A 27,970-nucleotide genomic window follows, 5' to 3' on the forward strand; every position below is an offset into this window, starting at 1 on the left:
AGGCAAGACGTTTTTTCTTTTTCTAATCACTGTGTGTGTGTGTGTGTGTGTGTGTGTGTGTGTGTGTGTGTGTGTGTGTGTGTGATATTATAGTCTATAGGCATTGCCTGAAAATGGATATCCTTAAAGCCAGGCTTGGAGCTCAGTGACAGAAACACTCCTCTCCACCAGAAAAGGGGGGCTGTTTTTGGTTGGTTGGTTGGTTGATTTTGTTTTTTGTTTTGTCCCTTTTATAAAAAAAGATTCATTTATTAATTACATATAAGCACACTGTAGCTGTCTTCAGACACAGCAGAAGAGGGCATCAGATGTCATTATAGATGGTTGTGGGCCCCCTTGTGGTTGCTGGGATTTGAACTCAGGACCTCTGGAAGATTAGTCAGTGCTACATTCAGTGCTCTTAACCACTGAGCCACCTATGTCTCCAGCTCCCTGTTTTGTCCTTTCTGTTTGAAATCCAAGTCAATACAATGCTCATTTTGAGACTGCTCTCGTGCTGAGTGTCAGTGGAGAAATGCTCTCATGGCATATCTGGGCTAAAATGACTCCTGTAAAAAGTAACTTTTATTCACCTAATATGATTGTCGTCTTGCAAGCTTATTGCCCGTCTGCTAACCTAGGCTTCTTGCCTCCATACAATCTTACCTGGGTCTAGACTGTTTTCAGCCCTCTGAGACTGCTGAATAAGCTCGCCCTCCCTAGTTCTTTCTGATCTCTGATTGGCTGATTCAGCTCAGCTGCTCTGACTCAAACTCCTCTCCATGCTGACTGATTCAATCCAGCTTCTCTGGGCTTTTCCTCAGTTGCCCTGCTTGGTCTCAAACTAACTCTAGCAATCTTATAATCTTCTGGCTCCTTCTGTCCTTACCTGTGTCTATCTCGTTCATTCTCTGCAACCTATCTCTGTAAAAATTTCCCAGTAAAGCTGTTTCCTCTTTCTCTCTCTCACTCTGTGCTGCTCTTTTTAAAAAGACGTATTTATTTATTTATTTTATTATATGAGTACACTGTAGCTGTCTTTAGACACACCCAAAGAGGGCATCAGATCTCATTACAGATGGTTGTGAGCCACCATGTGGTTGCTGGGATTTGAACTCAGGACCTCTGGAAGAGCAGTCAGTGCTCTTAACCGCTGAGCCATCTCCCCACCCTCTGTGCTGCTCTCTTAAGTAGCTTCCGTTTCCTCTCTTCTCCTATTCTATCACATCTTTCTCTGATTCACCACATCACCACATTGTCTGCCACTCAATTAGACGTCACTTTCAAATATGGCTGCTTCCTTTTACAAACTAACTTTATCTTCGTTCTTTAGGATTAAAGGTGTGTACTACAGGCACGTCTGTATTCCTGTGAGTGGGATCAAAGGTGTGTGACCCACTGCAACTAGAAACAAGTTTTTCCACTAAACAACACAATCTCAGGGTTCACAGTGTGATCAGATATCCTACCACAGGCTCTATTTCTACTTCCATATATTCTGTCATTCTACAAATGACACAAAATTTAAATGAAAAAGCAGTTCAGTGGACACTTTCAGACTTCTCCCTGGGCAAGTGGCTATTTAAGAACACAACACAGCCCTTCTCTGGTGGTTTTCAGCTGCCCTTCCGCCTAACCGCGGATCATCAGCATCGTTCTAAGTCCACAGCTGCAGCCTGAGTCGTCCTTTTGCCTGGGTGTCATGCTGTCTCAGAACTGTTAGAGAGATTCCCAAACTGTACCTGTTGTAATAGGCACTCGACAATGTCCAGAAGGAAAATTAATAAAAGCAAACATTAAAACTTGGTAGCGGTGTGGCACCTTGTAACCATGTCTCCTTTACTACTCAGCATGTCTCTCTTACCACTGCAGAATCAATATCGGTAAGTGATCCAATAACAGACGTTATCTATGTTTTTATTACAGTCAAAAATAAGAAAACAGCTGGATCAAGACGACACCATCCGATCTCGCTCATTTATCTTCAAATAGAACTTTCTTGCTCAAGGGCAAGGTTGATGTGCCAGGTGTCGGATCTGTGGCGGACTTCAGAGGAAAGCTCACCGAAGTATTTCCTCTAAAAACAAACCAAAAGCAGATCCTGCTTGGAAGCTGTATGCTGTTTGCTGATTCGTGGAAAACAGCTGGCAGGACCTGGCCGTCTGCTCGGGAACACAGATGCAGTGCCCTGCTGATGGCAACTGCCTACCATCCATGTGGAGCCACTCTTGGACCCAGCGCCAGCTCGGTGGCTGTCCCAGTGGCTTAGGCTTGTTGACTTTATTTGCCTGGAGTCCAGCCCCAAGTCATGGTCAGCACAACTAAACTTCAGGACATGCTCCATGCAGCAAGGAAACAGCAGTGCATCAGGGAGTTCGGGCTGTGCTTTTAGGAAGCAGATTAAGATAATAAACACCGCGGACGTTCAAAGGACAGGTTGCTTTTCTTTTGTTTATATACAAAGACCTCAAATAGGGCTGAAGAGATGGCTCAGCCATGAAAAGTACAGCTGCTCGTGCAGAGAACCTGAATTCAGTTTCCAGGACCTATATCCAGGGGTTCACAAATGCCCAACTCCAGGGACCCATGCTCAAGCGCGCACACACACACACACACACACACACACACACACACACACACACACACACAGTCTTTTTAAAAGGCTTAGAAGGCTGGAGAGATGGCTTGGTAAGCCATTTTAGCATACTCTGTGGGATCCTTGAGTGGGTTCCCCCAAACTCACACAAAGGTAGGAGGAGAGAAGCAATTCCACAAAATTGTTCTCTGACCTCTACATGTATATGCCACCATGAATGGCCCCTACTTTCTTTCTTTCTCTCTCTCTCTCTCTCTCTCTCCACACACACACACACACACACACACACACACACACACACACACACACACGCACACACAAATCCAGTGGACCCTTCACTTCTAATGATAAATTGAAAACTACATGTCGTGTGGGTGGCTAGATAGGAAAAAGTAAATGAACGTGTAATAAAGGGTAGGAATGTTTTAAACAGTAACACCCTGAGAAGGGTGGTAGTGAATGACTTAGTTTAATGGTTATCATTACAAATATATGTATAAGCACTAATTAAAACTCTTTAGCTGTCATTTCTTCAAATTCATCTAGACTTCTCCATAAAGCCTGTGCTCTGTCTCTTTTCCGAGCTGTATGAGATTATGGCCATGAAGTACCCAAACGTTAAAAGGCGACTTCTGTTTCCTAGGGAGTAAATTAAATCTTTGTAAAATCCATGGTACATAGCTGTTGCAGACTAGAAGACCAGGACTGAGTTGCAATGACTTGCTGGTGTTCAGAGGCCATGAACAGATTTTTAATTTCCAATCATTATTGATCTGGCTTTTTTTTTTAGAAGGGACCCAAATGAGTGGTAAGCCAGCAAGTGATGCAGAGCTGACGGAACTCTGTTCCTGCAGTAGAAAGGGACAATGGTTTTCACTTTGTCAGTGTGACCAAAATGCTGAAGTGGAATCTGCTCTCCTTCATCGTCTCAATGCTCGAGCCAACAATTTACAGAACGATTCATTTCCCTCTGTGGTTCCAAGATGTCTCTGCCCCCTGTGCCGGGTACGGTGTGGTATAGCTGCTCACATCAGAGCAGGCGGGAAGCAGAACAAGGCAGTCAGTCACAGGGAAGGGAAGAGGGCAAGACAACGTCCTCAGAAATATGTCTCGAGTGTCAGGCTTCCACGTTCTGCCCCCTCCTCATAGTCCGCTCAGATTCTGATCCAGGAATGGATTAAACCATCCATCGGGTCAGCACGCACATCTCTGGCCCACCTTCAGGGACACATCCAGAAGGGTACTTTCCTCCTTTTGATATTTCTCAAGTTGGTGTCAAGATTCATTCATAGAACCTTGTTAAGTATCTTTCCCTGGTATCTAAACACCTAAGAAAAGTCGTTTATTTCAGAGTTTTTGGAGCTGGGTTATGGATCAATTAGAACAACTGGCCTCAATGGGGGGGCGGGGTTGTAACTTGTTATGTTTGTATTAGATGGTATAAAGCAGCGTCGAGATAAAATACATTGTGTCAAGGAGTAAGAAATGGCTCTGTACTAAACACTCTACCTTCTGTAAAATACATTTATTTATATGTTTGTTCTGTTCATTAAATAATGTATGATTTTGTTGTATATGTCCAATTTCTATTAAAACATTTTTATTGCTTATGAAGGAGAATAAGGTAGAAAAGACCAATTACTAGATATTGATATATTAGTTTATATTTACTCAAAACTGCTTACATTGCTAAGCATGACTTCATTTTGCTACCTAGGACAGAATGACCTGGAATGTTTAGTTAACAGAGTATGGGCAGGACTCACCCGTCAGCTGAAAGGTTTTTGGAACAAGGGGGGAATGCTCTAAGTCTCCACTTAGTCTCTGGGCTGTGTCACACCAATCCCTTATAGCGAATACACATGGGTCCAGCATGACCCTGGTGCGGACAGAAGACCGTGGTGAGTCACTGGGTCAGTGGGCAAAGCCTCTAAGTATAGAGGACTGCCATGGGCATAAGGCTAGTTTGTGTAATAATGCACATCTTTTACATTCCTCCCTTAAAGAATGTCCTCCCAGTTAAACCTTAATGACTCCATGATAATCACAACAGGGAGTCCAGGAGGCAAAGGTGTGTCTAATATCCTAGCAAAATGGTAATGCTGGGACCTTCAGAAGAGCCTTTAAGGTTGTGAAAAAGAACGCTAAAAACATCAGTTTGAAAATATGTAATTTCTCAACGATGCAAAAAATAAGGATGCAATATGAATTATACGAGGGGTTTCCCAAATCTAAAGGAACAGAGGTAGCTACACTATGAGTTAGCTTGTCAGATACAAAACTAGGCAGATTCCTGAGTTCAAGGTCAGCCTAGGACATAGCAAGTCCAAGCCCAGGTGTGCTAAAAATGGTATTTTAGGACAGGGTCCCATCTAGCTAGCTTCTCATCAGTGCTTAACAGAGGCAGGCTGATCTCTGCATTCTTTTGCAATGTTAAACTTTTAAGAAATGTGTGCATGTTGTTTCCTAAGAATTAGGGGCTGGGGCTAAGGGACGCTATTCATAGGATAATCAGAAAGGAAACCCGGTGTAAATGACTAGATTAATATGTAAAATAAAAGACAGGGCTTATGCTCTGGTGATGAGCGTCCAGAGAATTTTTTAGAATAGCAAGAGGCAACTGCTTGGAGAACTGTCTCAAGCAGAAGGTAAAGAGAGCTGTCTGCAGATCCCAAAGAAAGTAGATCAGAGAGACCGTAGAGCAGAGAGAAAGCAAGCTGGAAATCTGTCTTCATGGAGCACAGGCCTCCAGCTTGGACCCTCAATTTGTTGTTTGTTTTCGCTGCTCCCAGACACCCATTCTCTCAGAACCCCTCTCCAAGCAGAGGCTGGTCCCCCCGCACATACACATAACCCTACTGATCTGCTTGAGAGCTGACACAACTTTCTCACTTTGGTTTTGTCCAGGTATTTTAAAATTTGTACTTATTGTTATTGTGTGTGAGTGTGGTCAATCCAAGTTCAATCCCCAGATACACATCGCAGGAGAGAACTGACTCCTGGGTTGTCCTTTGACCCACATGTGTACAAGTGTGTATGCACACACAACACTACATAGGTATACTCTTAAGCTTTCTAGCTTTATGTTACCCATAATTACCTTTCTGTTTCCCACACCACATCACTAGCAAGAATTTCCTAGACATTGTTGAGTGGTAACTCAGACAATGAGAATTCTGTATCTGAATGGGTACATCTCATAGTTCACTAACAGTTCACAGCTCCCTAAAAACAGTAAAACATTCTCTCCGGCATATTGTAGCTCCGCAGTGCCTTCTGTCTCTCTCTCAGCACTCTATAACCCGCCTTCTCTACCCACAATTCATCTCAGATTGTGCTGCAAAATGAGGGAAAGGAAAGGCAGCAGGGTGCTCAGCCATCCAGCTCGTGTAGCGCCTAGGGACAGTACCAGCATTCTGTCCATGCAACAGGCGTCTCCAGAGCAGATGTTCCAAGGCAACCGTGCAGCAGGAGGCTGGGCAGCTGCGCAGTGATGCAGCTGTGCAGTGATGCAGCTGTGCAGTGGGAGGCAGCTGTGCAGTGATGCAGCTGTGCAGTGGGGGGCTGTGCAGCTGTGCAGTGATGCAGCTGTGCAGCGGGAGGCTGTGCAGCGATGCAGCTGTGCAGCGGGAGGCTGTGCAGCGATGCAGCTGTGCAGCGATGCAGCTGTGCAGTGATGCAGCTGTGCAGCAGGAGGCTGTAACCTGGCACACAGCAGTGCATGTGTTCTGAACCATCCCAGAGACAAACAGCCCTGAGCCAGAACTTAGGCTGATGCACTCCTCGGCCTCTCAGGTATATAAGCAGAGGTCACTCTTCTCCCCGAGATTCAGCCAGGCTCACCAGTGAGGGTTTTTTGACAGTTTATACCAGGCACAACGATCTCCAATACAATCCATATAAGAACTATTCATTGCTTACTCATGTAAGCGAAGACAGAATTATGTCTCTCAAACTTTTCAAAAGTCCGAAAAGAGAGTCCTATACAGAGCTCATCCTGTACTTTTAAAAATACTATTTTATTTATACTCATGTATAAAAATGGCTATCCTGTCATTTTTATATACATACTGATAATGGAAACAATTCAGTGTCATGCATTTCAACCGTACAAAGAACATAATCATGGAAGCACGGTTACAGAGGAAGCAGAAGAGTCTAAGTAGTGATTTCATTCTCACTGAGGAGCGGCACCCTGAAGAATCCAGTCCATTAGTAACACTCACCACACTGAGAGCAGAGGGGCGTTAGCGATTGTACTTGATTATTTTTACTGAGCCATTTCATCTTCCTCACAGTGAGAAGAAATACAATATAACCTTAATAAGAAAACAACCTCATTACAATCTCGGTAAAGGTCTACGGCTTATGGAGTGGAGCAGAGTTCAGGTGTGCTTGCGGGCTCCGGCCTCACCATACCATCCCACCCTGATGTGCTGGACAGGGGCCGCTCACTCTCAGGCGCCCGCACTAACTCCATGGGAGCTGCAATAGAATGAACCATTTCTGTGGCGTTCCCAGATCTCACTGAGGAAGAAAAGACTTTATACACATAAATAGAACAATTGATCTGTCTATAAATTATAGTGGTAGGCTCTTCTTTAGTGTAAGGTGGAAAGGCGGCCCTTTGAATACATGGATACAAGTACGAGTGTGGTCTGAAGGTTGCTGGCCTGGTCCAGGGTTGCTGCAGGGAGGCCGAGGCACGCACCAGAGCCACTGCTGGATTAAGACACTTCCACAACTTTTATCAGTTCTTCAAATAAGGGAGCGAGCTCCTTTTCTAGGCTGACAATTAGTCCTAAAAGAGAGTTGAAAATTAGAATGTTAGAAAATTTCACTTATGAGCTCTGAGCTAAAATAAACTCTTTCTCCTCATGTGGCTTTTGTCGGAGTATTTACCACAGTGACAGAAAAGAAACAAAGAAAGTATCTCTGAATTCTTTTTTTTTTTTTTTTTCTTTTCTTTTATTCGGAGCTGGGGACCGAACCCAGGGCCTTGCGCTTGCTAGGCAAGCCCTCTACCACTGAGCTAAATCCTCTGAATTCTTAATCACATCCAACTTATCTCCAAGTGTCCAAAATCTCAACATTGGAATTCAATTGACAGGTCTAGAGAATTAAGTCACTTATTTCTTTCTAATTTTACTTTTCTTGGATATTTTATGTATTTACGTTTCAAATGTTATCCCCTTTCCCTTCTCTCCCATTGCTTTCCTCTCCCCTTCCCTTTGCTTCTGTGAAGATGCTCCCACTCCCACCTCCATGCCCTGGCATTCCCCTACACTGGGGGAACCGAGCCTTCACAGGACCAAGGGCTTTTCCTCCTATTGATGCCAGACAATGCCGTCCTCTGCTACCTATGTGGCTGGAGTCACGAGTCCCTCCATGTGTACTCATTGGTTGGTGGTTTAGTCCTTGAGAGCTCTGGTGGTTGATATTGTTGTTCTTCCTATGGGTTGCAAACCTCTTCAGTTCCTTCAGTCCTTTCTCTAACTCCTCCATTGGGGTCCCTATGCTCAGTCTGATGGTTAGCTGCAAGCATCCTCATCCGTATCAGTAAGGCTCTAGCAAAGCCTCTCAGGAGACATCCATATCAGGCTCCTGTCAGCAAGCACTTCTTGGCTTCAGCAATAGTGACTGGGTTTGGTGGCTGCTTATGGGATGGATCCCCAGGTGGGGCAGTCTCTGAATGACCTTTTCTTTAGTCCCTTCTCCACTTTTTGTCCATGTATTTCCTCCTGTGAGTATTTTGTTCTCCCTTCTGAGAAGGAATGATGCATCCACATTTTGGTCTTCCTTCTTCTTGAGCTGCATGTGATCTGTGAATTTTTTCTTAGGTATTTCGAGGTTTAGGCTAATATCCACTTATCAGTGAATGCATACCATGTGTGTTCTTTTGTGACTGGATTATCTCACTCAGGATGATATTTTCTAGTTCCATCCATTTGCCTATGAATTTCATGAAGTCCCACCAACAATGGAGGAGTGTTCTTCTTTTTCCACATCCTCGCCAGCATTTGCTGTCACCTGAGTTTCTGATCTTAGTCATTCTCACTGGTGTAAGGTGGAATCTCAGGGTTGTTTTGATTTGTGATTCCCTGATGACTAAGGATGTTCAACATTTCTTTAGGTGCTTTGCAGCCATTAGATATTCCTCAATTGAGAATTCTTTTGTACCCCATTTTTAATAGGGTTTTTTGGAGTCTAACTTCTTGAGTTCTTTGTATATATTGGATATAAGGCCTCTATCTGTTGTAGGATTGGTAAAGATCTTTTCCCAATCTGTTGGTTGCCGTTTTGTCCCAACGACAGTGTCCTTTGCCTTACAGAAGCTTTGCAGTTTTATGAGGTCCCATTTGTGGACTCGAATTAAGTTATTCGTACAGCACTCCACATGTGTTCTGTTCAGCTTATGTTCTGTAACCCTTCCTTTTTGCAGGCTGTTTCAGTGTGAGTCACAGACAACACAGGAAACGCAACACTGAGTCGAAAAACTCCCCTGTCCTGCCTCTCCTCAAGTGTACCTGAAAACAACGCTGGAGAGGGACAAGGCCCCGGAAGGAGGCAGACGTGGGAACTGTGCTGAGGCACAGATGCAGGTGTCTCCCTCTGTCAGTCCTGATCTGTCACACTGCACAGGCACAGTGCTATAAAGAATTACAGTCTGCATCTGTGGCCCTTCTAACGTACCTGTGTTGGCATTGCTGCTGGCTATAAAACTCACCACCAGAGGCAAACGATTGAATTGAACCACCTGAAAAGAGAGATCTAAATAGCAATGTTGCACGTACACAGATGGAAACAGCTGGTCACCGAGCTTTCAAGGCAAGTGCTTTGTACCTGTCACAGCAGCAGCTGTGGAAGAATCTCAGCTCTGCAAGCTAACGGCACCATCTACTGGAGTCAATGATCTGACACATACTTTATTTTTAAAGTTTTAAGTACTTTTCCATAATAATTATTTCCTTTCTAAAAAAGATTAGTTTAGGCTAAATATTAAAAATTCTATCCCCTTCATACTAAAATTTGGATCTATGCTAAAAACAATTTATACCAAAGATGTAAAAATGGTCGGTGAAACCAGCAAAGTGTTCAGTGCTCCAAACTAAGTATACAGACCTGATAGGTATTATAGTAGCAGATGATGCTTTTATTTTTTGAAAGTCCGAGTTTGCTGCCTTGGTCTGTTGCGAGGGCGAAAGTGGACAAGAAGCCAGGCCTCAGGGCGTGCTCTGGAGCACTGTCGTTAGCCACTGGGATGAGCGAGTAAACAAACGTTATGCAGAGTAGGGTGGGAAGAGCTCACAGCAAGTTCTAAAGCACAGACCAGTAAAAGCCTAGACACAACAGAACATTTATCATTTGAAAACCCTACCACTAACTGGGTCTCAGGTCTGTAACCATAAATAACTGAGGGAAGAAATGCTGACTCACATGTAACAAAATGAATATTCTGGTCATCTGAGACTATAACTAATCACTACTAATCTATACTATACTAATCTATACTATACTAGTCTATACTATACTACACTACTACACTGTAGACAGAAGCAAATGGAAAAAGCTAGAAAGTCTTCCTACAGCCCAAGAGCTGGCTGCCATCGTCATGTTCCTGCCACTCACTAAGGCTAGACTAGTATTAGCTGCATCAGCTAAGTATGGAGTTTCAGTGGTTCACAGAGATTCTGTGAAAGAACAAAAGGGCTGCAGAATCACCTGAGCCCTCTTTATAGGGGTGAGAAGGGAAAGGCGTCCTGCCCACAGCTGCCCACGCTGTGTGGTGGGTAGCACGGAGTCAATGGACTCTATCATGTCTTGTCACCAACTCAGTGCTCAGCTCTGGGCAGGCAGCGTCCCCTCTGCACCTGACCATGCTAATGGATGAAATGGAAGAACTAAGCCAGGTGACCTCTAAAGCACACTTCACTCTTAATGCCTAAAACTGTCTGACATATTTGTCCCGATGTGGAAAAGAGACTGTAAACAATGCGTAAGATGCAACCTCATCTTTAATCTTTGGTAAGGGAAACTAGCCAAGTCCACCTTGATCATGCCAGAAGAAACGAACAGCGAACAACCTGAGTTCACACTATCTCTGTTACAGCGAATGTGTGCTCAAAAATGCTGAGAACAGACCAAACCATGTTGGGGGGATCTGGGGTGGTCGTGAACGTGATCAAAACACACTGTGTGCATGCACAGAATTCTCAAGGATTTATGCAGATGTATTTTTAAAAATGTCTCAGATTCTGATCAACGAAAATAATGATGACTTTAAAGTTTTAAGAAATATATTTGTAGTAAAGACCGGCAAGATTAAAAACCACCAGTGTGGGTCAGTGCCCTGGTTTAGGGGTTGGCTGCCTGCCTCCCTTGCACACCCAGTTTCGACCCTAAAGCTATGCTTAATGGCTTGTGTTGTGCCATAGCATCCCAATGGAAAACCAGGCCAACGGCCAATGCACGCAGAGATTGGTCCAGATGCTACGTGGACCACTTCACTATAGGTTCCAGACCAAGGCCTCAGCAGACAAAATACGAACTTCCTCAAACAACTAAAGCGGTCTTTCCAGTTTGTTGCAATAAACTCTGCATATTTTTACTTATTTAAATATAAAACATTCCTGTCAAAAGTAAATGTGCAGGAAGCAGTCAGTGTTACCTTTAATAACAGGCACCCCGTCTCTATCTGACACAACGATTGCATGGAGCCCTTCAACGCTACAAGAAAACAAAGGTCAGTATTACAAAGTCATTCTGATTTCTAGGCATATGTATCTCAGGCTCATGGTGGTACTTTCTCAAGCATGCATGCATATATATATATATATCTCTTTCTGTTTCCCTCCTGTAGCACTAAAGACTGAACCAGGGAGTTTCACACTCTAGGAAGGGCTGTACTACCAAGCGAAGTCCCCTGCCCTGTTTCATGCGTGTTTCTGAAAAACATGTGTGTGTGCATGCATACCTACTTGCTAAACCATGCTCCCAGGTGTGTTTATGGACACTTTTCTAGAAATTCAATGAGTGTGCTCTGCCCTACTGAAATGGTGAGGATATCTGGCGTGCATATTTATTATTGAAGAGTTTATGTTTTATCACTCCTTGGTTTATAGAAGCAGAAAATGGTTCAGCTGTGGCGACAGTGACAAAGGTAAAAACAGAGCCTTTGTCTGTTTTCTTCTCCTCACTCTTTCTGCTACTGGGTCTCTGGATTTTTAGGCACTTCCATTTCCTGATATTCTGACACTGACTCCACGAGCTTAGACTCTAAACTGAGTGGCTACTAGGTAATCTTACACTGAGGTAAAATTACTGCTGTAGGAGGTGCCATTAGAAGATCTGTAGGGAGACTTCCCTGGGGTAGTGGCAACTCAGCTGAATACTAGGGCATCGAGTACTTGAAATGGAGGTGGGAGTCATGGGAGGGAGAACATTCCTTATACCCTAAGCAGATCTGATCTCAAAGTGTGTGAGTGTGAAGGAGTATATGCATGTATATCTGTGTTATCTGTGTGTGTGTGTGTGTGTGTGAGAGAGAGAGAGAGAGAGAGAGAAGAAAAGAGAGAGAGAGAGAGAGAGAGAGAGAGAGAGAGAGAGAGAGACCAACCAAGACCCCTAGTCTGCATGTGGAAGAGGACAGCCACTCCATATGTCAGACTAGCTGGCCATGATCTTCCAGGGATTCTCCTGTCCCCACATCTCACTTACTATAGGAGCACTGACTTCCTCCGAGGATCCAAACTCAGGTCCTTACACTTGCACCTTAAGTCTTTACCCACCAATATGTGATTTCTCACTAATTAGAAACAATCAAACAAAACCATCTGTGTGCCTACTTGTGTATGTACCACATTCGTGAAGGTACCTTCCAAGGTCGGAAGAGAGCATCAAATTCCCTGAAACTGGAGTTAGAGGTGGTTGTGAATTACCCAGCGAGGGTGCTAGAAAATGAACACACCGGTGTTTTCCACAAGAGCAGCAAGTGCCCTTAACTACTGAGCCATCTCTCTAGCCCCTTAAGTTCTGTCAAGTGAAAAAGAAACTTCAGATTTGAAAAATGTACCTTAAGCAACATGTGTGGGCAAGCCTTATGTGTGCATGTGTGATGCACATCATGCACACGTAAGTGCGCACACGCACGCACACACACACACACACACACACACACACACACTCCTAGCTGTGTCTGTTTGCCAGTATATAAGTACTTCTGACAGCAGATGCTTGTTTCTAGCAGCAGACTAGACACTAAACAACATGACTGCGGGACAGGCATAGGAAGCTTTGTAACCTTGAATTTTGTAAGTATATTGTCTACTTAGAAAAAAAATCAAATTAAAAACAGATGCTCAATATATTACAAAAATGTTAGAAAGATCTGTATAGCACAGGCGAGTTCTAATTTCCACAGTAATTAATTTAAATAGTAACTAACACACCAAAGGAGGCGGTAAGAAGGAGAATGTCCTTGTGTGTGTGTGTGTGTGTGTGTGTGTTTTCTAGAATGTCCTTTTTAACAGATGACAAGTCCACAGAGGCGCAAACCTGAGTGCAGAGCAGCCAGAGTCTGAAAGCCCTCCTTTTTAGAATCAGGTCACAAACATAAAAGTTGTTTCCAATTCTACACACAACAAAGAGTGGTTTGAATAGATTTTACTAGTAAAAACTGCTAGGCTACAAGAGACATGTTGATAAGAAATAAACATTATTAATCAGCAAAAACCTGACATTTACTAAAATTAACTATTTTCAGTCTAATAACTGCGTTACATTCGTATACAGACATCATCCTGGGGCTGACGGTGTAGCTGAGTGCTTGCCCCGCATGCAGAAGGCCCTGGACTCAGACCTTGGCAGTTACTGCCATCCCTGCAAAGCTTGCACGAGGCACAGACCAAACTCCTTTTCATAGAATTACAAAATATTGACGACTGTGAAACGTGGAAAACCTGAGATTTTTAGGGGAGAGGGTCACAACTGGATTTTAAAATACAAACCCAAGGATAATATTTAACAGAGAAAGCCACGTTTCATTGACACCTGGAACTACCTGATTAGTTAAGAAGTACAGACATCAAGTAGTTAGAACCAAGAAGTCATGAAGCTAAAGAAACGCCTCCGTGGTTGAGAGGTCTGGAGGTTCTCCCAAAGAACGCAGGTTCAATTCCCAGCACTTGCTTGTCAGCCTGTAACCAGCTGTAACTTCAGTTCTAGGGCTCCCTCTTCTGACCTCCACAGACACCAGCCATGACATGGTGCACAGACATACATGCATACAGAACACCCACACACATAAATAAAACTGTAAAAAAAAAATTGGCAAGAATGTGTACACCCAGCAAACCCAGGCATCCACCAACGAATCAAAGCGTTCATAGTGCTATCATCTGTCTGTTCTTCTTGTGCATAGGGTGTGATAAGCCCGTTTACAGGAAATGATCTGCAAACGTGGTCCTCAGGAGAAGGATGGCGTAATCCCTTCCCTGCTGATGCTATGACTAATATTCCCCTGTCCCTTTGGAAGTGCTGCAGATTGAACCTGGGGCCTTCCAAGTGTGAAATAAGCTCTCACTGAGGTACGCTCGCAATGCATCATCACAGTATTCTTTAACTGCACGCATCTCTTGTGTTAGCCCCACCCTACAGAGCTTTCTGTTTGCTTAAAGGTAAATTGTCAGAATTCAGAAGTAAACAAACATTTACTTCAACGTTTATGGTCACCGTTAAAGCTCAGACAGAAAGGCAGGGGTACTCAGTGGGAGCGAGCTTACTGACCTGAGTAAGAAAAGCAGTCGGATGAAAACATTACAACACGCACATCGAAGGAAGTCTCAAGGACTTCAGAGCGTGGAGCGCACAAAGGATGAAACGTGGGAAGCTGTTCAACGTGTGAAGGACAGAATAGAAAAGACGCCTGTTCTTATCTGAAGGTATAGGACAGAAGCAGACCCCCTTGGTGACTCGGTAAATCAATGTCTCTTCTGCTTTCCAGCGGCCATCTCAGATATTTTTATTTATTATATGTGTGGGTGGTTCTATACGTCAACCATGCATGCCATCGCATCCACGTCAGCCTTTAACCGTGGAGCCATCTAACGGTCCTGTTGTTGGTCTCATGAAGCCCAGGCTGGCTTTGAACTTCTGTCAATTCCGAATGCTGGAATTATGTGACCAGCCCACTTTTGCAATGTTTTTTAATGTTTTGGACTGCTATGTTAGTTATCATGTTTGTTTGTGTGCAGGTTAGGTTTTGGTCAAGTTGATGACACAAGGTGGAGTCATCTGGGAAGAGAGAACCTCAATTCAGAGCATGCCTCCTCCGTGAGACTGGCCTGCAGGCAAGTCTGCAGGGCATTTTCTTGATTATGATTGATGAAGGAGGTCCCAGGCCCCTGGGGTAGAACCACCCAAGGCAGGTGGTGCTGAGTTGTATAAAAAAACCACACTGAGCAGGCCGTGTGGAGGCAGCCGGCAGGCAGCATTCCTCCGTGGCCTCTGCTTCAGATCCTGCCCTGTCCTTCCGTGATAAACTGTAACCTGTAAGATGTAACACTCTTTCTCCTCATGTCGCTTTCCGTCAGTGTTTTATCATGGCTTTAGAGAGCACACGAGGGCAGCCTGCAGTCCCCCAAGCATTAGTAATCAATAACAAGAAAAGTCTTAATGTTTTGAAATGTTATAAGGTCAGAAAAACAAGTATTATTTCCCCCACTAGTTACTAACCCTCTCCTGCATGGTTTTAGCCTGTACCACTGTTTCTATTGCCACTCATTAGTTAGCATGCAAAGCGGTCACTGCCTGTCACGTTGGCCATTTGTGTGAAAAAAGAACCAGCAGCTGGTCTCTATAATTTGCCATTTTATTAAGAGAAAAAGAATTAAAATTTAATTTAATTAAATTCATTTAAATAATTAAAGATTTCATTAAAATCGATAATTATCATTGTCTCATTTAATACACCAATGGTGTTTTCTATATAGATCACAACCAGAACACACTTATTAATTTCCACTGATCTATAATCAGAGCAAAAGCCATACATCCAACAATTCAAGCAACTCGAAACCAGTGTTAGTTAATTTCTTCAACCTGAGGGGCAAACTGATATCCGCACACAACTGCTTATAACTTGAGACTTGGAAGATTAGACAAAATAATATAAATAACTTTTATATTATTCCACAAATATAAAAATATTCATAGACTATTCTGCTTGATGACCTCAAAGGTTGTTCAGTCCAATCTGCTGCTTTGTTCTGGAATGTGAAAACAAAGACTCGGGCATTCTTCCCCCCCTTCCTGGCTCACCCTTAATGATTACGAGTTCTGAGTTATTTGTAGAAAGATGTGGATGTGGACAAAAGACGTGCTTGTCAACAAAGACATCTTTTTTTTTTTTTTTTTCACATTAAACTAAGAGTGAGCTTCAGTGAGTTCAAGTGAGAAAGTCCTTTGGATCAGTAAAATACGTAAAAGCAATCTGCTAACGTTAACACCTGTCAAGGCCTTTGTAAGAACGGCACCTAAAAGCAGGTAGGGAACTGTTTTCTGAGCCTACTATTTTTGGATTATGTTGACCAGCAATTAGGTCCCAATAGTAAAATAGACTTGAAAATAATGGCAAGTCTTAAGCTTTTTTTTTTTTTTTGGGTTCTTTTTTTCCGGAGCTGGGGACCGAACCCAGGGCCTTGCGCTTCCTAGGCAAGGGCTCTACCACTGAGCTAAGTCCCCAACCCTAAGCTTTTTTTCTTAAATTTACTTAAGAACTTTAAAAAATAATCTAACAAACACCAATGATAGTGTGTTTAAAAATAATTGAAAGTGGCAAGAAATCTAAGTTCTGTCCCCAGTACCTATCTGCTGTTGAACCATACACAAGTCATTTAACAGCCTGGGCTTCGAGTTATCTATCTAGAAACTAGTCATTACTTACGATACTTGGGGTTAGTTTGTATTAAAACGTGGCAAATAATTACCATGACAATTATAAAATATTAATTTAAAAAGGAGAAACAAAATACTTTGTAAGATTAACATATTGCACAGAATTTATTTAGCAACAAATTAGTAATTTCTTACCTTGGCAACTTTTTGTATAGGAATCGCTTTAGATCCTGAAAGAGAACAATTTTTAAAGATCATATTACTATGTGCTTTTCTAGCCCTGTCCATACACCAAGGGACATGAAGTCATCATTTGTAACTGGCATTTCATCTTTTACTTGTATAACTTGGGAGAAGTTAATTAACCTTTTTCCAGGCCTCAGATCCATGTATACAGGGATAATCAAATTTCATAAGGTGTACTTGGAATTGGGAAACACAAATACATATTTGCTATAAAATGAGACCATGTGTTTCTTAATAATTTACATCCTGATGCTACTGTGTCCCCTTAGGAATAGTCTATAAATCTCTTCCTATGTCCATACTGATCTTCCACGATTGTTTTTAATGATCCTAATTCAGATAAACTACTTTAATATCCAGTTTCTTGACAAAGATAATGACAATGTGAACAGGGAACGTGGTTAGGACTAAGAGAACAGAAAGCCACCTTCTCTCATTATACATGCATCTAGAAATATTTCTGGCCAACAAGCCTAACTATGACCTCCAGTCTAAATGTGTGCTGTTTTGAACCTTTATCTACAAACCTGAATGAGTATCCTCTCCCATGTTACCACCATGAACTTTTGCTCTCGTCTTAAACAGACACACAGAAACGGAATACAGGTTGCGAAAGGGTCACCCTTTAGAAATCCTTTTAGATTGCAATGCTGAGCCTAATGAGACACTAAGAGCATTTATTTGGTAGGAAAGTATTCAGAGCACTGTCCTCTGGATCAGGTACTGACTGGAAGGGCAGTCAGTCATCCTTTGGAATCTCCGAAGTTACCCACCCAGAATTCTGTATGCTCCAATAGGATTAGGAGGTGGGAAGAGTACAGTTCTCTCGGGTTAAGAGTGCCCCACCACAACCGTTCCTGATAGAAACTAAGGTCCCTGCAAGTCCTTACTACGGATCCGGATCCGGGAAGAAGGGTGAGGCTAAGGACGGAACAAAATTCTAGCTTCCTCCCAGAAGCGTCATGCAAACCTCCCACATCCCCATTTTTCTTGGGAAGGGGTGTCAACTCACATCCGCCATGATGAACCCCTTTCTCTCGCAGAATCAGTCTCCACTCCTGGAAGGAAAACTTCCGTGACTCCCCCCGCACCTGGGGCTTATTCACCCTCCCCAGCCCCAGCCAGCATCACGAGGTGCACCCTCGCCAGGGCCAAGCGAGAGTTCTGGATCTCCGTCAAGGGGGTGGGGAGGTCCCCAGGACCCTGCCCGGTGGCCAGCCCGGACGGCCCACCTCTCCCCACCCACCCTGTCCCGGAGCTGAGAGAAGGGGCGACCTCTGCAGACGCAACGCGCGCTCCAGCCTGGGAAGACCTGCCCGGGTGTTCCCGCAGTTCAGTCGCTTCTCTGAAGCTGCCTGTCAAGTCGCTGTCACATTACTCGTGACCTCCGTGGCGATCCAGGAAGCACTTGCTGCACCCTCTAGTACTGGTGATTCGGAACTTCCGGGGAGACCCAGCGGAAACTGCGCGCGCGGCCGCTCCGCCCCCCCCGCCCCTTCGGAGTTTTCCTGCGCCTGCGCGCTGCGCCCTGCACCCTGAGCCGCTGATCGAGCGTCTGAGGTCCCTGCGCCTTAATTTCTACTGAACACACCTACAAAGGAAGACGGTCCTGTGCGGAGTATGCATACACCTTTCCCAGACCCATTATGTAAATCTTTTTTGTGAATGAAGACCTTGGAGAAGCACGAACTGAAAAGCCTACTTAGAAGGCCCAGGTCCCTAGATGACCCAACCTACAAGTCAGTTTCCTGAGGGTGCTACCCGACATGCTCTTTTCTTACAGTTTTTACCTAGAAGTGCAGGAGCCTTTGACCCATGGGCTCGTTTGTCAAGTCTGTTTTGAACATGCATGCACTGGGCTGCCTGCTTTGGCTCTAGGACCTGCTTTTGTTGTAGCTTCGTAAAAAACTGTCTATATCTTTTGTTGATGTTTGAACATTCAAGAAAGCCTACTGTAAGGGGAAGGCAAGAATGCTTAGCAAAAGGAAGGCTTCTCCACTTGCTTTGGCCTGGTGTTTCCCACCACTGACACTTCGAACATTCTTTGTGGTAGAGGGCGGCACTGTAGTCAGCTTAGGAGACTCCTGTAGAAAACCCCCAGGACAAAGGAAAATCATCTGGGATCTAAATACTCCCCAGTGACTGCGTGAACTTGGGGGGAAATTGAAGATGGTGGTTTTGCTGCAGATTAGCTCTTACCTTGTGTGTACCATTAAAGAAAATGTCAGCTGTATGGGAGCCCATACTTGGGAATTCCTCTACTAAATCATTACACAAGTTTCTTTTCATTTCCATAAAGTTTTAACACTTTTATTCTTTGAGAATTTCATGACATATATTTTGATCATATTTACCCCTGCCCTAACTCCTCCCAGGTTCACCCCCCATATTTGTACCCTCCAAACTTTGGGTTCACCCCCATATTTGTGCCCCCTCCCAATAACCCATCAAGTCCAGTTTGTGCTGATCATCTAACTACTCCTGGGCCTGTGGGACTATCCAATAGGTCATGGTCAACCTACCAGGGGCCACCCTTAAAGAACACTGACAGTCCCTCTCTCAGAAGCCGTCAATTGTCCACAGCTCCTCATTATAGGTAGGCCCATGAACCATTTGAACTATTCCCACTACATGCTAGAATGTTGGCTGCCTTGATCTCGTACAGGCCAGCTCAGCCGTGTGAGTCACCATGTTTGCAATAACATCGGTTGTCCCACACTGCTTGAAGTTGTCCTCTAGTATCTCAGCCCCACTCTTATTTCATCCTTTGGATTTTAGCTTAAGTTTAGTTTCTCCGTGAAGTCTTCCTAGACTTTTCCAGAATAGTGAAGGTACTCTAGATAACTGTTAATAGATAAATAGATAAATGTTAATAAATAGGTAAGTATTCATAGGTAAATGTTAAAGATAGATATCAATAGATAAATGGGTAGTTTGTGATCCTCTCATGTTTATCAAAATTAAAACATTCATTTCCTGGACAATAATGTTCTCTTGATTAAATTTACCCTTGGTCTTAATTCGTGAATAATTCCCAGCTCCTAGTTCATTACTGGGGACACAGGAGGGATTCATACATTTTTTTGAATAAATGAATGAATTAATGAGCATTTCAAGAGGATAATGTGCTGGGCATGGTGGTGCATGCTTTGGGAGGCAGTTGCAGGCTGATCTCTGAGTTGGAGGCTATCCTGGTCTACATAGTGAGTTCCAGGATAGTGAGAGCTATATAGTTAGATTCTTGTCTCAAAAGAAGGGGAGGAGGAGGAGGAGGAAGAGGAGGAGGAGGAAGAAGAGGAGGAGGAGGAGGAAGAAGAGGAGGAGAAAAAGAAAAGAAAAAGGAAGGATGTACTATAATGAAAACAAGCCTTTTATGGTGAGAACATCCCTTCTTTTTATTCATATGTTGAGATAAATTACAGAGACTGAAAGACAAAAATTTGTAAATCATTCATTAGAACATTCATTAAAAATCAAAAGCGGCTTAAGAGTTCTCACACGAAACCTTATATAAGTTTGATATAACATTAAATTTTTACAAATCAGACCTTCCATTTTTAAACCTAATTATGTGGTCTTGAATGCACTAGGGAAATCTCCTTTACCAATAGCACTTCATTTTGCGTACACAGGCTTCCATTAAAATCTCACCAAACCTTGAAAACCCATATCACACCTTGGAAATTACCTGCAGCTTAAAAACAAACACCCTAAAAATTTAAATGAAAAGTCTCACATAGCAATCTGACGACCAGAAGTAAAGAAAATATGAAGCACTTTTTAATACAAATAAATTACAGATACCAACTGTTTCTGTCGTACTGTAGTCAAAAACGATTCGTTTGGAAGGAACTGGTAAAAGTGCTACAGTGTCCCTCAAAAGTGCTTCCCTATGTCACAGTCCTGTTGAAAGGCTAAGTATGACCTTACAGAGAAACCAGCAAGACTTGCCAGCACTTGCATCAGGTGCCTGTTGCTTCTGTGCAGTTACTAGACAGCACAGTAACCAGTCACCCCGAGTCTTAATAACTTAAACCAGGATATTTCAAGAACCACTTCTGGGTTACCAGGCTCAGAGAGATACAATTTTATATGACGTGCAGGCCTCGTGATAGGAATCCGAATTAAAACATGGAGATCAACTGAAAATACTTCACAGTGACGAAATGGTCAATTTTTAAAATAAGAACCCACCAATGGAAGCCCTGCTCTGTGCAAACAGTATGGTACTTATTAAACAATCACATATCTGAGGTATTAGCTGGAAAAAAATATATACATTTATATATATACACTTATACATGGACACATCCACAGAATATTCACAAATCTATTGGCCCCTACACCAGCAGAAGATCAAATGAATGGAAAAAGAACCACGTGATAGGAAAAAGTTACACAGAGGGCATTTACAAAACCGCGGTTACACGCTCCTTAATATAAGGAGCATGTGTTGAGTAAGTGCTTTGAGGAAAATAATGTTTCCATTTATAGGAAAGTGTCTGTTTTAATGAGATGAACCGAAAGGGGAGCCTGGATTCAGGACTGTGATGCCTATAGGTTTGCAAAAATTGCTTGAATAACCTGGTTCTGTCTCCTTTTTTTAAAAAATTATTACTATTACTATTATACTTGGGACAGAATCTTACAAGGTGCCCAGGATAGCCTCGAATCCATAATGTCTCTGCCCTGCTTGCTCTCCCAGGTGTTGGGACTACATGTATGAGCTACGAAGCCTGACTTGTATTTGCAGTGGAAAACTGGATTGTAGACGGGGAAATGTGGAAGTTATTGTTAGGCTATCCTTTTCTTTTCCATGGCTTATGGAGAATTTTAAGGATTTTAACTATTCTGTTATAACTACTAGACGGGTGTTTTAACCTTTCCATTATTAAAATTCAGGCTGTTCATTTTCATACATTTTCTATACGAATAATAAAAAGTGTTCTGGGTTTCCTCTCAGTTTCCCCGACTTAATAAAAAAGGAAGGATAGCAAAACGTCCAGAATTGAGACCAAGCTTCATGTGGGAAGCTAAATAAAGACATTCATTCCTCTTTCAACCGCGTGGTCCTTTGTTATAATACTTGGCTAACTGAAGTGATGGCTTATTTGGCTCTCTGGTCCACCACGGAACATTTCACTGCTTTAAAAACTGGGAGTTGGCTTTTCTTCTGAATGAAATACCTGAAAACACAGTAACAGCCATATCGTGTTTTCAGTACTTGTATTTCAAATATTACTGATGAAGATTTCCTTTTTATTTTACATATCAGTGTAAAAGGCTTAACCACAGGAAAAGTTAAGCATAAAAGTGCATGTGAAGTTAAGGTCTGCCTTCCACAGTCTGTCTCTTGACCTGACACAAAACAGCACCTCAATGCGCTGATGCCGGGGTGAGGCAGCACGCGCGCATGCGCACAAACACACCTTAAGTACCTTCGTTTTTTTTCGGACCAATTATTTGAAAATCATAAATAAGCATGTACTGATTACGGAATGGAAGCAGGTCTCACGTGTTATTTTCATTTGTTAGATGGAAAACGTGAGATTTCTCAGCATTCAATTAACCTGGTTAAAAAAAGAAATAACTTCGAGATGACTGAATAACTAATGCCAGTGCATTCGGGAAGGAGGAAATTGAAAGGAGAAAACGTGCTGTTCCCATTCCTCCCGAGTGTGTGTGCGTGCGTGCGCGTGCGTGTGTGTGTGTGTGTGTGTGTTTCTCTATGTATAAAGAGATAAAATGTCAATTACTGGTAAGTATAGCTACTGTTTCCAAACTTACAAAAGAAAAAAAAAAACTAGAGACCTAATTAATGTGCAGAAGTAAAGAGCTACTGGGTAAAGATAGAGGTGATCGAATGAAATTATGAAACTCCATGTAGCTAAAAATAAGACGGGGAGATATTGGGGTTCTATTATAAGAGTAATGCGCAAGCAAAGACTCTGTCAGCTCAAGCCATCCAAAGACACAAACTCAAAGATGCCAACTGGTCCCCTCCACAAGACAGGAAGCGCCGAGGACTCTGTTCACTGGCGTGCTTTCTGTGTGGTTTACGATACTGCACTCAGCCACCATCTCCCGCAGCTCCTCCCGAGCTTTGCTTACTCTAACCCATAAATGGTACAAATGTGATGGGGCAGCAACGAGCCTCACACGTAATACTGTGCAGAGCCATAGAAGACTCCATATTGTGTTAGCGTCTCTCGATCCGATGACCCGACCTCTCCTCTCCGTCCCACTAAAACTGGAAAAAGACACCAAAAGTTTCTACAGATTTTCTGACAGCTATGAGCTGTCAGAGTTAATTAGAATGCTACGTTTTTAGGTGACTTTTTCTACAGGCTCAAGAAAATATTTAAAAGTCTATAGCATGCACTCACTTTTGCGATGTGTGCTGAAGAAATTACTGACAGTACGGAGATTAGCATGGCCCCTGAGTGAGGGTGACACAAAAAATTCAATAAGCTTCTATATTTTTTAATTCAACGAATGAAAGGCAAGTAGAAGTTAAGAATAGGCTCGGGGAACTACTTGAAGAAAAGAGGAAAAGCGGGAAATGAGACCAGTACCCATCAACATTATCAGATGTTGGACTGCAGGCCACAGGTGAATGCTACAGCCAGCTTCTGTCAAACAAACTTTTTTTTTAAAGCGGGCAGAAGTAACTGTGGGGTTCGTGATGGTCATAGTAATGAGAACACGTGACCACTGAGTGCTCAGCCTACGTGAGCCATCTAACATTACCCACTTCCAGAATCAAGGAACCGCAGAACAGTGAGGGGGTTAATAATGAAAGAAGGAGTGAAGTGTTTGTGGAACACTGTTTCCTGGCCATGTCATAGTCACCACACTCTGTGATTCTGCACAAGGTGTCTGTAAGATTGGGTCTGTCCCCATCCTGCCCTGGAGGGGAAGGGGCTTATGAGCCCTGCCCCCTGACAATCTATGGCAGTTAGTGGTTGATGAGAGAAGGAGACACAGTTTTCTTCAGGGTTGCAGGCACTGGTCCCTATGTTCCTGTAAATAACCTTGACCTATGCCCCTACATACAACTGTAATAAAAGGTCATCATCATCATCAACAACGTCAACAACATCATCACCACCAACAGCAGCAGCAGCAGCAGCAGCAGCAACATCATCACCATCATCATCAACAACAACAAGAAGTCTTGAAAGGAGAAGAGGGACAAGCTGGGAAGAAGAAGAGAATGAGTGAAGTAGGAGGGGAACAGGAGAGTGTCACAAGGGTGAAGATGATGAAATGAATCGTATGTTTGTATGAGAATGTCACAATGGAAACCCACTCTCCTATATAAGTAATGTGTGCTAATAAAACACATTAAAAAAAAGAAGAGGGGAAAATGAAAAAATATTGCACATAGTTACCAGGGAGAAAGAGCTGTACCTCTGCAGTGAAAGGCTAAGGTCTGTTTTAAGTTAAGATTGGGCTGGTGTGAATGCTCAGTGGTGAAACACTTCCTGCCTAAGCCTGACAACTTGAGTTCAATCCACAGAACTGAACAAGGTATAAAAAGAGAACTTTTGAGGTGTTCTCTGATCTCTACATGTGCGTGTGTGGCACACGCACACGCATACACACACACACACGCACACACACACACACACACACACACACACACACACACACACACCCCACAAACATAAGAATCAATAAAATAAAACCATTTAAAACAGTTGCAGGAATCGCAGGAATGGCAAGCAGCTGAATCACAAAAGCTCGAGGCTGAATGTTCTGCGTTAAAGGTGAGGCAAACCGAGCAAGAGGAAAGCTGTGCCAACCGAGACGATCCGGGCAAACCTGGCTGCAGATGAAAAGGGAACTAAGGAAAGTTGCTGAGGTGAAGCAATGTGTACAAAGCGTCATTCTTTACGTCTACAGTAGGAAAGCCAAGGCCTAAAAAGAACTGCACTGGACTTAAGCTCTTTAAAGAAGAGCAAAGGGCTTAGGTGAACAAGAAACTTAAGAACTTGGTTGCCACAGAGCCTTAAAAACTAGAGAATTTGAAATGATATTTCAATGGATATGTTAAACGTGAGATCCATGATCTGGATGGCAAATAAAAAGCTATGTGTTCCTCTGAATGAAAATATCACTGCCAGGTATGGGAGTACATGCTATTAAACCCAGCATGGTGGGGACAGGGTGGAGGGCCAGCCAATCTCTGTGAGATCCAGGCCAGCCAGGTCTCCACTGAGAGTTTGAGCCAACCAGAGCTAAAGAGTAAGACCCCGACTCAAAATTTGAAAAACCAAACCAAACAAAACAACAAAGATACAACGAGCATCTGCTAAAAACACCATAGAAGCAGCGTGTCAGTCTCTTGGAGGACCAGAGGATACCAGGAGAAGCTCCAAGCCTCATCATCTTGTACCAGAGAACACGGTCAGCAGGTGGTGAAGATGTAAATGAATTAAAAGAATGACAATGGCTCCATGGAATTCAGAAATCCGCAAAGTGGACACTGAAGTGACAGCTGAGGGAGGAGCTTCTAGTGAAAGTTGAAACCAGAGCGAGCTGTGTTCAGAGGCACGCGGCCTCGGAAAACAACTCACATGGACTGAACAGCACTAATTCAGGGTAACAGGCAGACAGGAAGTTTGCTGAAGGAAGCCCAACAGAACGGAAGGCTCTGGGAACAAGGCTGGGTGTGCCCTGGACCAGTGAGCTGGACACTGATGTAAAACTCAGCTGTAGGTTTATTCTAAGCCAACAGCACTGATTCCTACATGGAGCCCCCCGCCTGCCTTCGTGAGAGCACTCAGCAGAACCTGGGCACGAGGCAGCCAAAACTGACAGACACGGAGTGGGCAGGAAGGAAGCTGCTATGGAACACGGTCCTTTGAAGTTATTCCTCTCCAGACTCTACTTTAGAGAGTAACAAAAATAAGTAAATTGTGAGGCAAGGTTTCTACTGCAGACGGGAAGATGTATAGCATTTTATAGTTTCGCAGGAAACGTCTTATGTGGAAACGTAAAACGAACCTTCACATCCTTCAGCACTCCTAGTGTCAAAGGTCATGTTTCTAGCAGGGTGGTTGGGTTCTCCAGACTCCTAGGACAATGTGTGTAATCCAACCCACTATTAAATCAGTATTTCTACTGACGAAGCTGACGGCAGAACACAAGAGACCGCTTGAGTTCAACAGATGACATAAACCAATAATATTTAGGGAGAAATCCTTAATCAAAGGCACAAAGTCACTCTGCCTAACATTCTTGTTCTTGGGCAAAGGATGGGAGGCCGGAAATATGACAAAAACTACCAAAAATATGTTTGTAATTCTTTAACTGAGTGAAGCAAAACCCTCAGGCCATTGCTACAATAAACACAAGAGAGCAGAGGTCACGTCTAACTCAGGCAGCCAAGCTTCAAGTCCCGGCTGTAGTTTCTCACTTCACATCGCAGATTTCATTACAAGGCGCTTACTCTAAAGACCTGATGAGTAGCCGGGTTGGTGGAGCTCAGCATGCTCTGATGGCCTGCTGTCAATCACTGCTCTGATGGCCTGCTGTCAATCACTGCTCTGATGGCCTGCTGTCAAATCACTGCCCTGATGGCCTGCTGTCAATCACTGCCCTGATGGCCTGCTGTCAATCACTGCTCTGATGGCCTGCTGTCAATCACTGCTCTGAAGGCTTGCTGTCAATCACTGCTCTGAAGGCTTGCTGTCAATCACTGCTCTGATGGCTTGCTGTCAATCACTGCTCTGATGGCTTGCTGTCAATCACTGCGCTACATGCTGTTCTATCTCTGCACAGGGCTACTTTGGCCCAACGTGCCATGCTGTCAAGGAAGCCAGCCTCAGTCGGAAAGGCACAAAGCTGGGTGTAGTGGTCATTTTGTTCTTATTACTTATGTGTAGAAGAATCCATTTGCTTTGAGGGGGTGCTGCTTCAGTTATCTCCATGAAACTGAATTTCCATAGGAAGAAAGATCATCTTTTGTTTCAGAAGCTTCAGTAGCCTTGAAAGACACATAAGCGAACATTTGGGGCTAACTTTGAATTACTGGAATTGTGAATGGCGTGATTTGCAACTTACCATGGAAAACTCACTTAGCGTAATATTTGTCGTCATATTTCATTTAGAATCTATCTTATAGCATTTCATTCCTATGTATGGCTTAGCAATTCATAAACTAAAGAGCAGACTGGTAGTAAACACCGGTTCGTTTATGTCATTATATATTCTGGAATATAAGAACAATATTAAAAGTGTCGATTCCTTCTACACTGATATAAGATTTTACATAAAGTTTTGTTTTTTCTTTTTGAAAAAAATTTTCATTGTTTAAACTGCACACACCCAAACACCTCATGGGAAATGTGACTGTGTCCATTCCATCGGCCTGAATGGAGTGTCTCATGGAGCTAAACACTAACGTAATTTAAATAAAAGGCAAGCGCTCATATGTATACAAAATCATCCTAGAAATATTTACATGGCAAAGGAATACTGGAGACTCACAAAACTGGCAATTGCTACAGGTGTGATAATCCTCTCCAGACCTCGGAAGGAATCATGTAAGATTTTAAGAGAAAGTAATTGCAGAAGCATACTAAAATATTTAGTTTTCAGTTCTTACTATTGAAATGAGCCAGTAGATCATTAACAGTCCAAGGTCTCAGGAATCAACTACTCAGCTTAGTCTTTAATCAAGTCTTCTTCGCTTCATGGCGACATGGAATTTACAGAAAAGACAGTACGAGGAAGGGAGCGGGCAGCAACTAGGTTACCCGCCCTTGTACAGGCTGGTCAGCCGCTCCAGCTCTTTGCAGTTGTCCATGCTCAGGGCGTCCGCCTTCCTCCGTAGCCGTTCATCACGGTACACTTTTGCTGCATACTGCATATCTGTTTCTGTATGTCAGATGGTTGCTAGTTAATAATAATTTACATCACCTTAGTAGCTTAAGTTTAACTAACACTTTAGAGTGGTATATATGTATGTATGTATATATATGTATATATGTATATGTATGTATGTGTATATATATGGATATAGATATATACACACATACATTCATACTTCTCTTAAATGACTTTGAAGAAAGAAATAAAAAAGGAAGGAAGAATCAAGTATGATTCCTATAAACTACTTCACTCAGAGTTTTTCTTTTATTTAAAAGAATTTTTCTTTGGACAGGGTCTCTACATAGTCCTGGCTGTACTGAAACTCACTATGTAGACCAGGCTGGACTTGAAATCAGAGTGCTATTATTAAAGGCA

The 27,970-nt window shown here is 43.1% G+C and overlaps 3 protein-coding genes and 1 non-coding gene across 6 annotated transcripts in view; 2 read left to right on the forward strand and 2 right to left on the reverse strand.

Moving 5' to 3' along the window:
- Nucleotides 1–2,412, forward strand: part of Dapp1 (dual adaptor of phosphotyrosine and 3-phosphoinositides 1) — a 47,347-nt gene extending 44,935 nt beyond the window's left edge. Inside the window, exon 9 of the mRNA XM_032896615.1 lies at nt 1,906–2,412. Within this exon, the coding sequence (XP_032752506.1) occupies nt 1,906–1,971 (66 nt within the window). The 3' untranslated portion in view covers nt 1,972–2,412. The remainder of the gene's footprint in view (nt 1–1,905) is intronic.
- A 4,163-nt stretch (nt 2,413–6,575) lies between these two features.
- Nucleotides 6,576–18,178, reverse strand: Lamtor3 (late endosomal/lysosomal adaptor, MAPK and MTOR activator 3). Of its 3 annotated transcripts, none has more exons than XM_032897267.1 (7): nt 17,990–18,178; nt 17,727–17,772; nt 16,664–16,698; nt 11,244–11,302; nt 9,698–9,831; nt 9,269–9,332; nt 6,576–7,376 (listed from the first exon to the last, which is right to left on the reverse strand). In XM_032897267.1, exons 2-7 carry the CDS (start codon nt 17,733–17,735, stop codon nt 7,303–7,305), a joined length of 375 nt encoding a protein of 124 aa, XP_032753158.1. In that variant the 5' UTR covers nt 17,736–17,772; nt 17,990–18,178; the 3' UTR covers nt 6,576–7,302. The 3 variants fall into 3 exon arrangements, with proteins under 3 accessions (XP_032753158.1, XP_032753160.1, XP_032753159.1); XM_032897269.1 differs by having other exon boundaries at nt 18,027–18,160; XM_032897268.1 differs by having other exon boundaries at nt 17,961–18,160.
- A 4,919-nt stretch (nt 18,179–23,097) lies between these two features.
- On the forward strand, nt 23,098–23,199 carry LOC116897457. Its single transcript, XR_004387488.1, has one exon. It is a non-coding gene; the product is annotated as a U6 spliceosomal RNA (small nuclear RNA).
- Nucleotides 23,200–26,911: 3,712 nt separating this feature from the next.
- The window catches only part of Dnajb14 (DnaJ heat shock protein family (Hsp40) member B14), a 44,443-nt gene continuing 43,384 nt past the window's right edge, over nt 26,912–27,970 (reverse strand). The window contains exon 8 of the mRNA XM_032897270.1: nt 26,912–27,601. Within this exon, the coding sequence (XP_032753161.1) occupies nt 27,477–27,601 (125 nt within the window). The 3' untranslated portion in view covers nt 26,912–27,476. The remainder of the gene's footprint in view (nt 27,602–27,970) is intronic.

Source organism: Rattus rattus, chromosome 3 (assembly GCF_011064425.1).
Source record: "Rattus rattus isolate New Zealand chromosome 3, Rrattus_CSIRO_v1, whole genome shotgun sequence".
Taxonomy (NCBI): domain Eukaryota; kingdom Metazoa; phylum Chordata; class Mammalia; order Rodentia; family Muridae; genus Rattus; species Rattus rattus.

Coding starts and splice junctions, on each gene's coding strand:
- Lamtor3 (XM_032897267.1), bottom strand. Junction 11,303..16,663: donor CTATACAAAAAGTTGCCAAG/GTAAGAAATTAC, acceptor GTTTTCTTGTAG/CGTTGAAGGGCTCCATGCAA. Junction 7,377..9,268: donor CAGCAGCAATGCCAACACAG/GTACGTTAGAAG, acceptor ACTCTCTTTTAG/GACTAATTGTCAGCCTAGAA.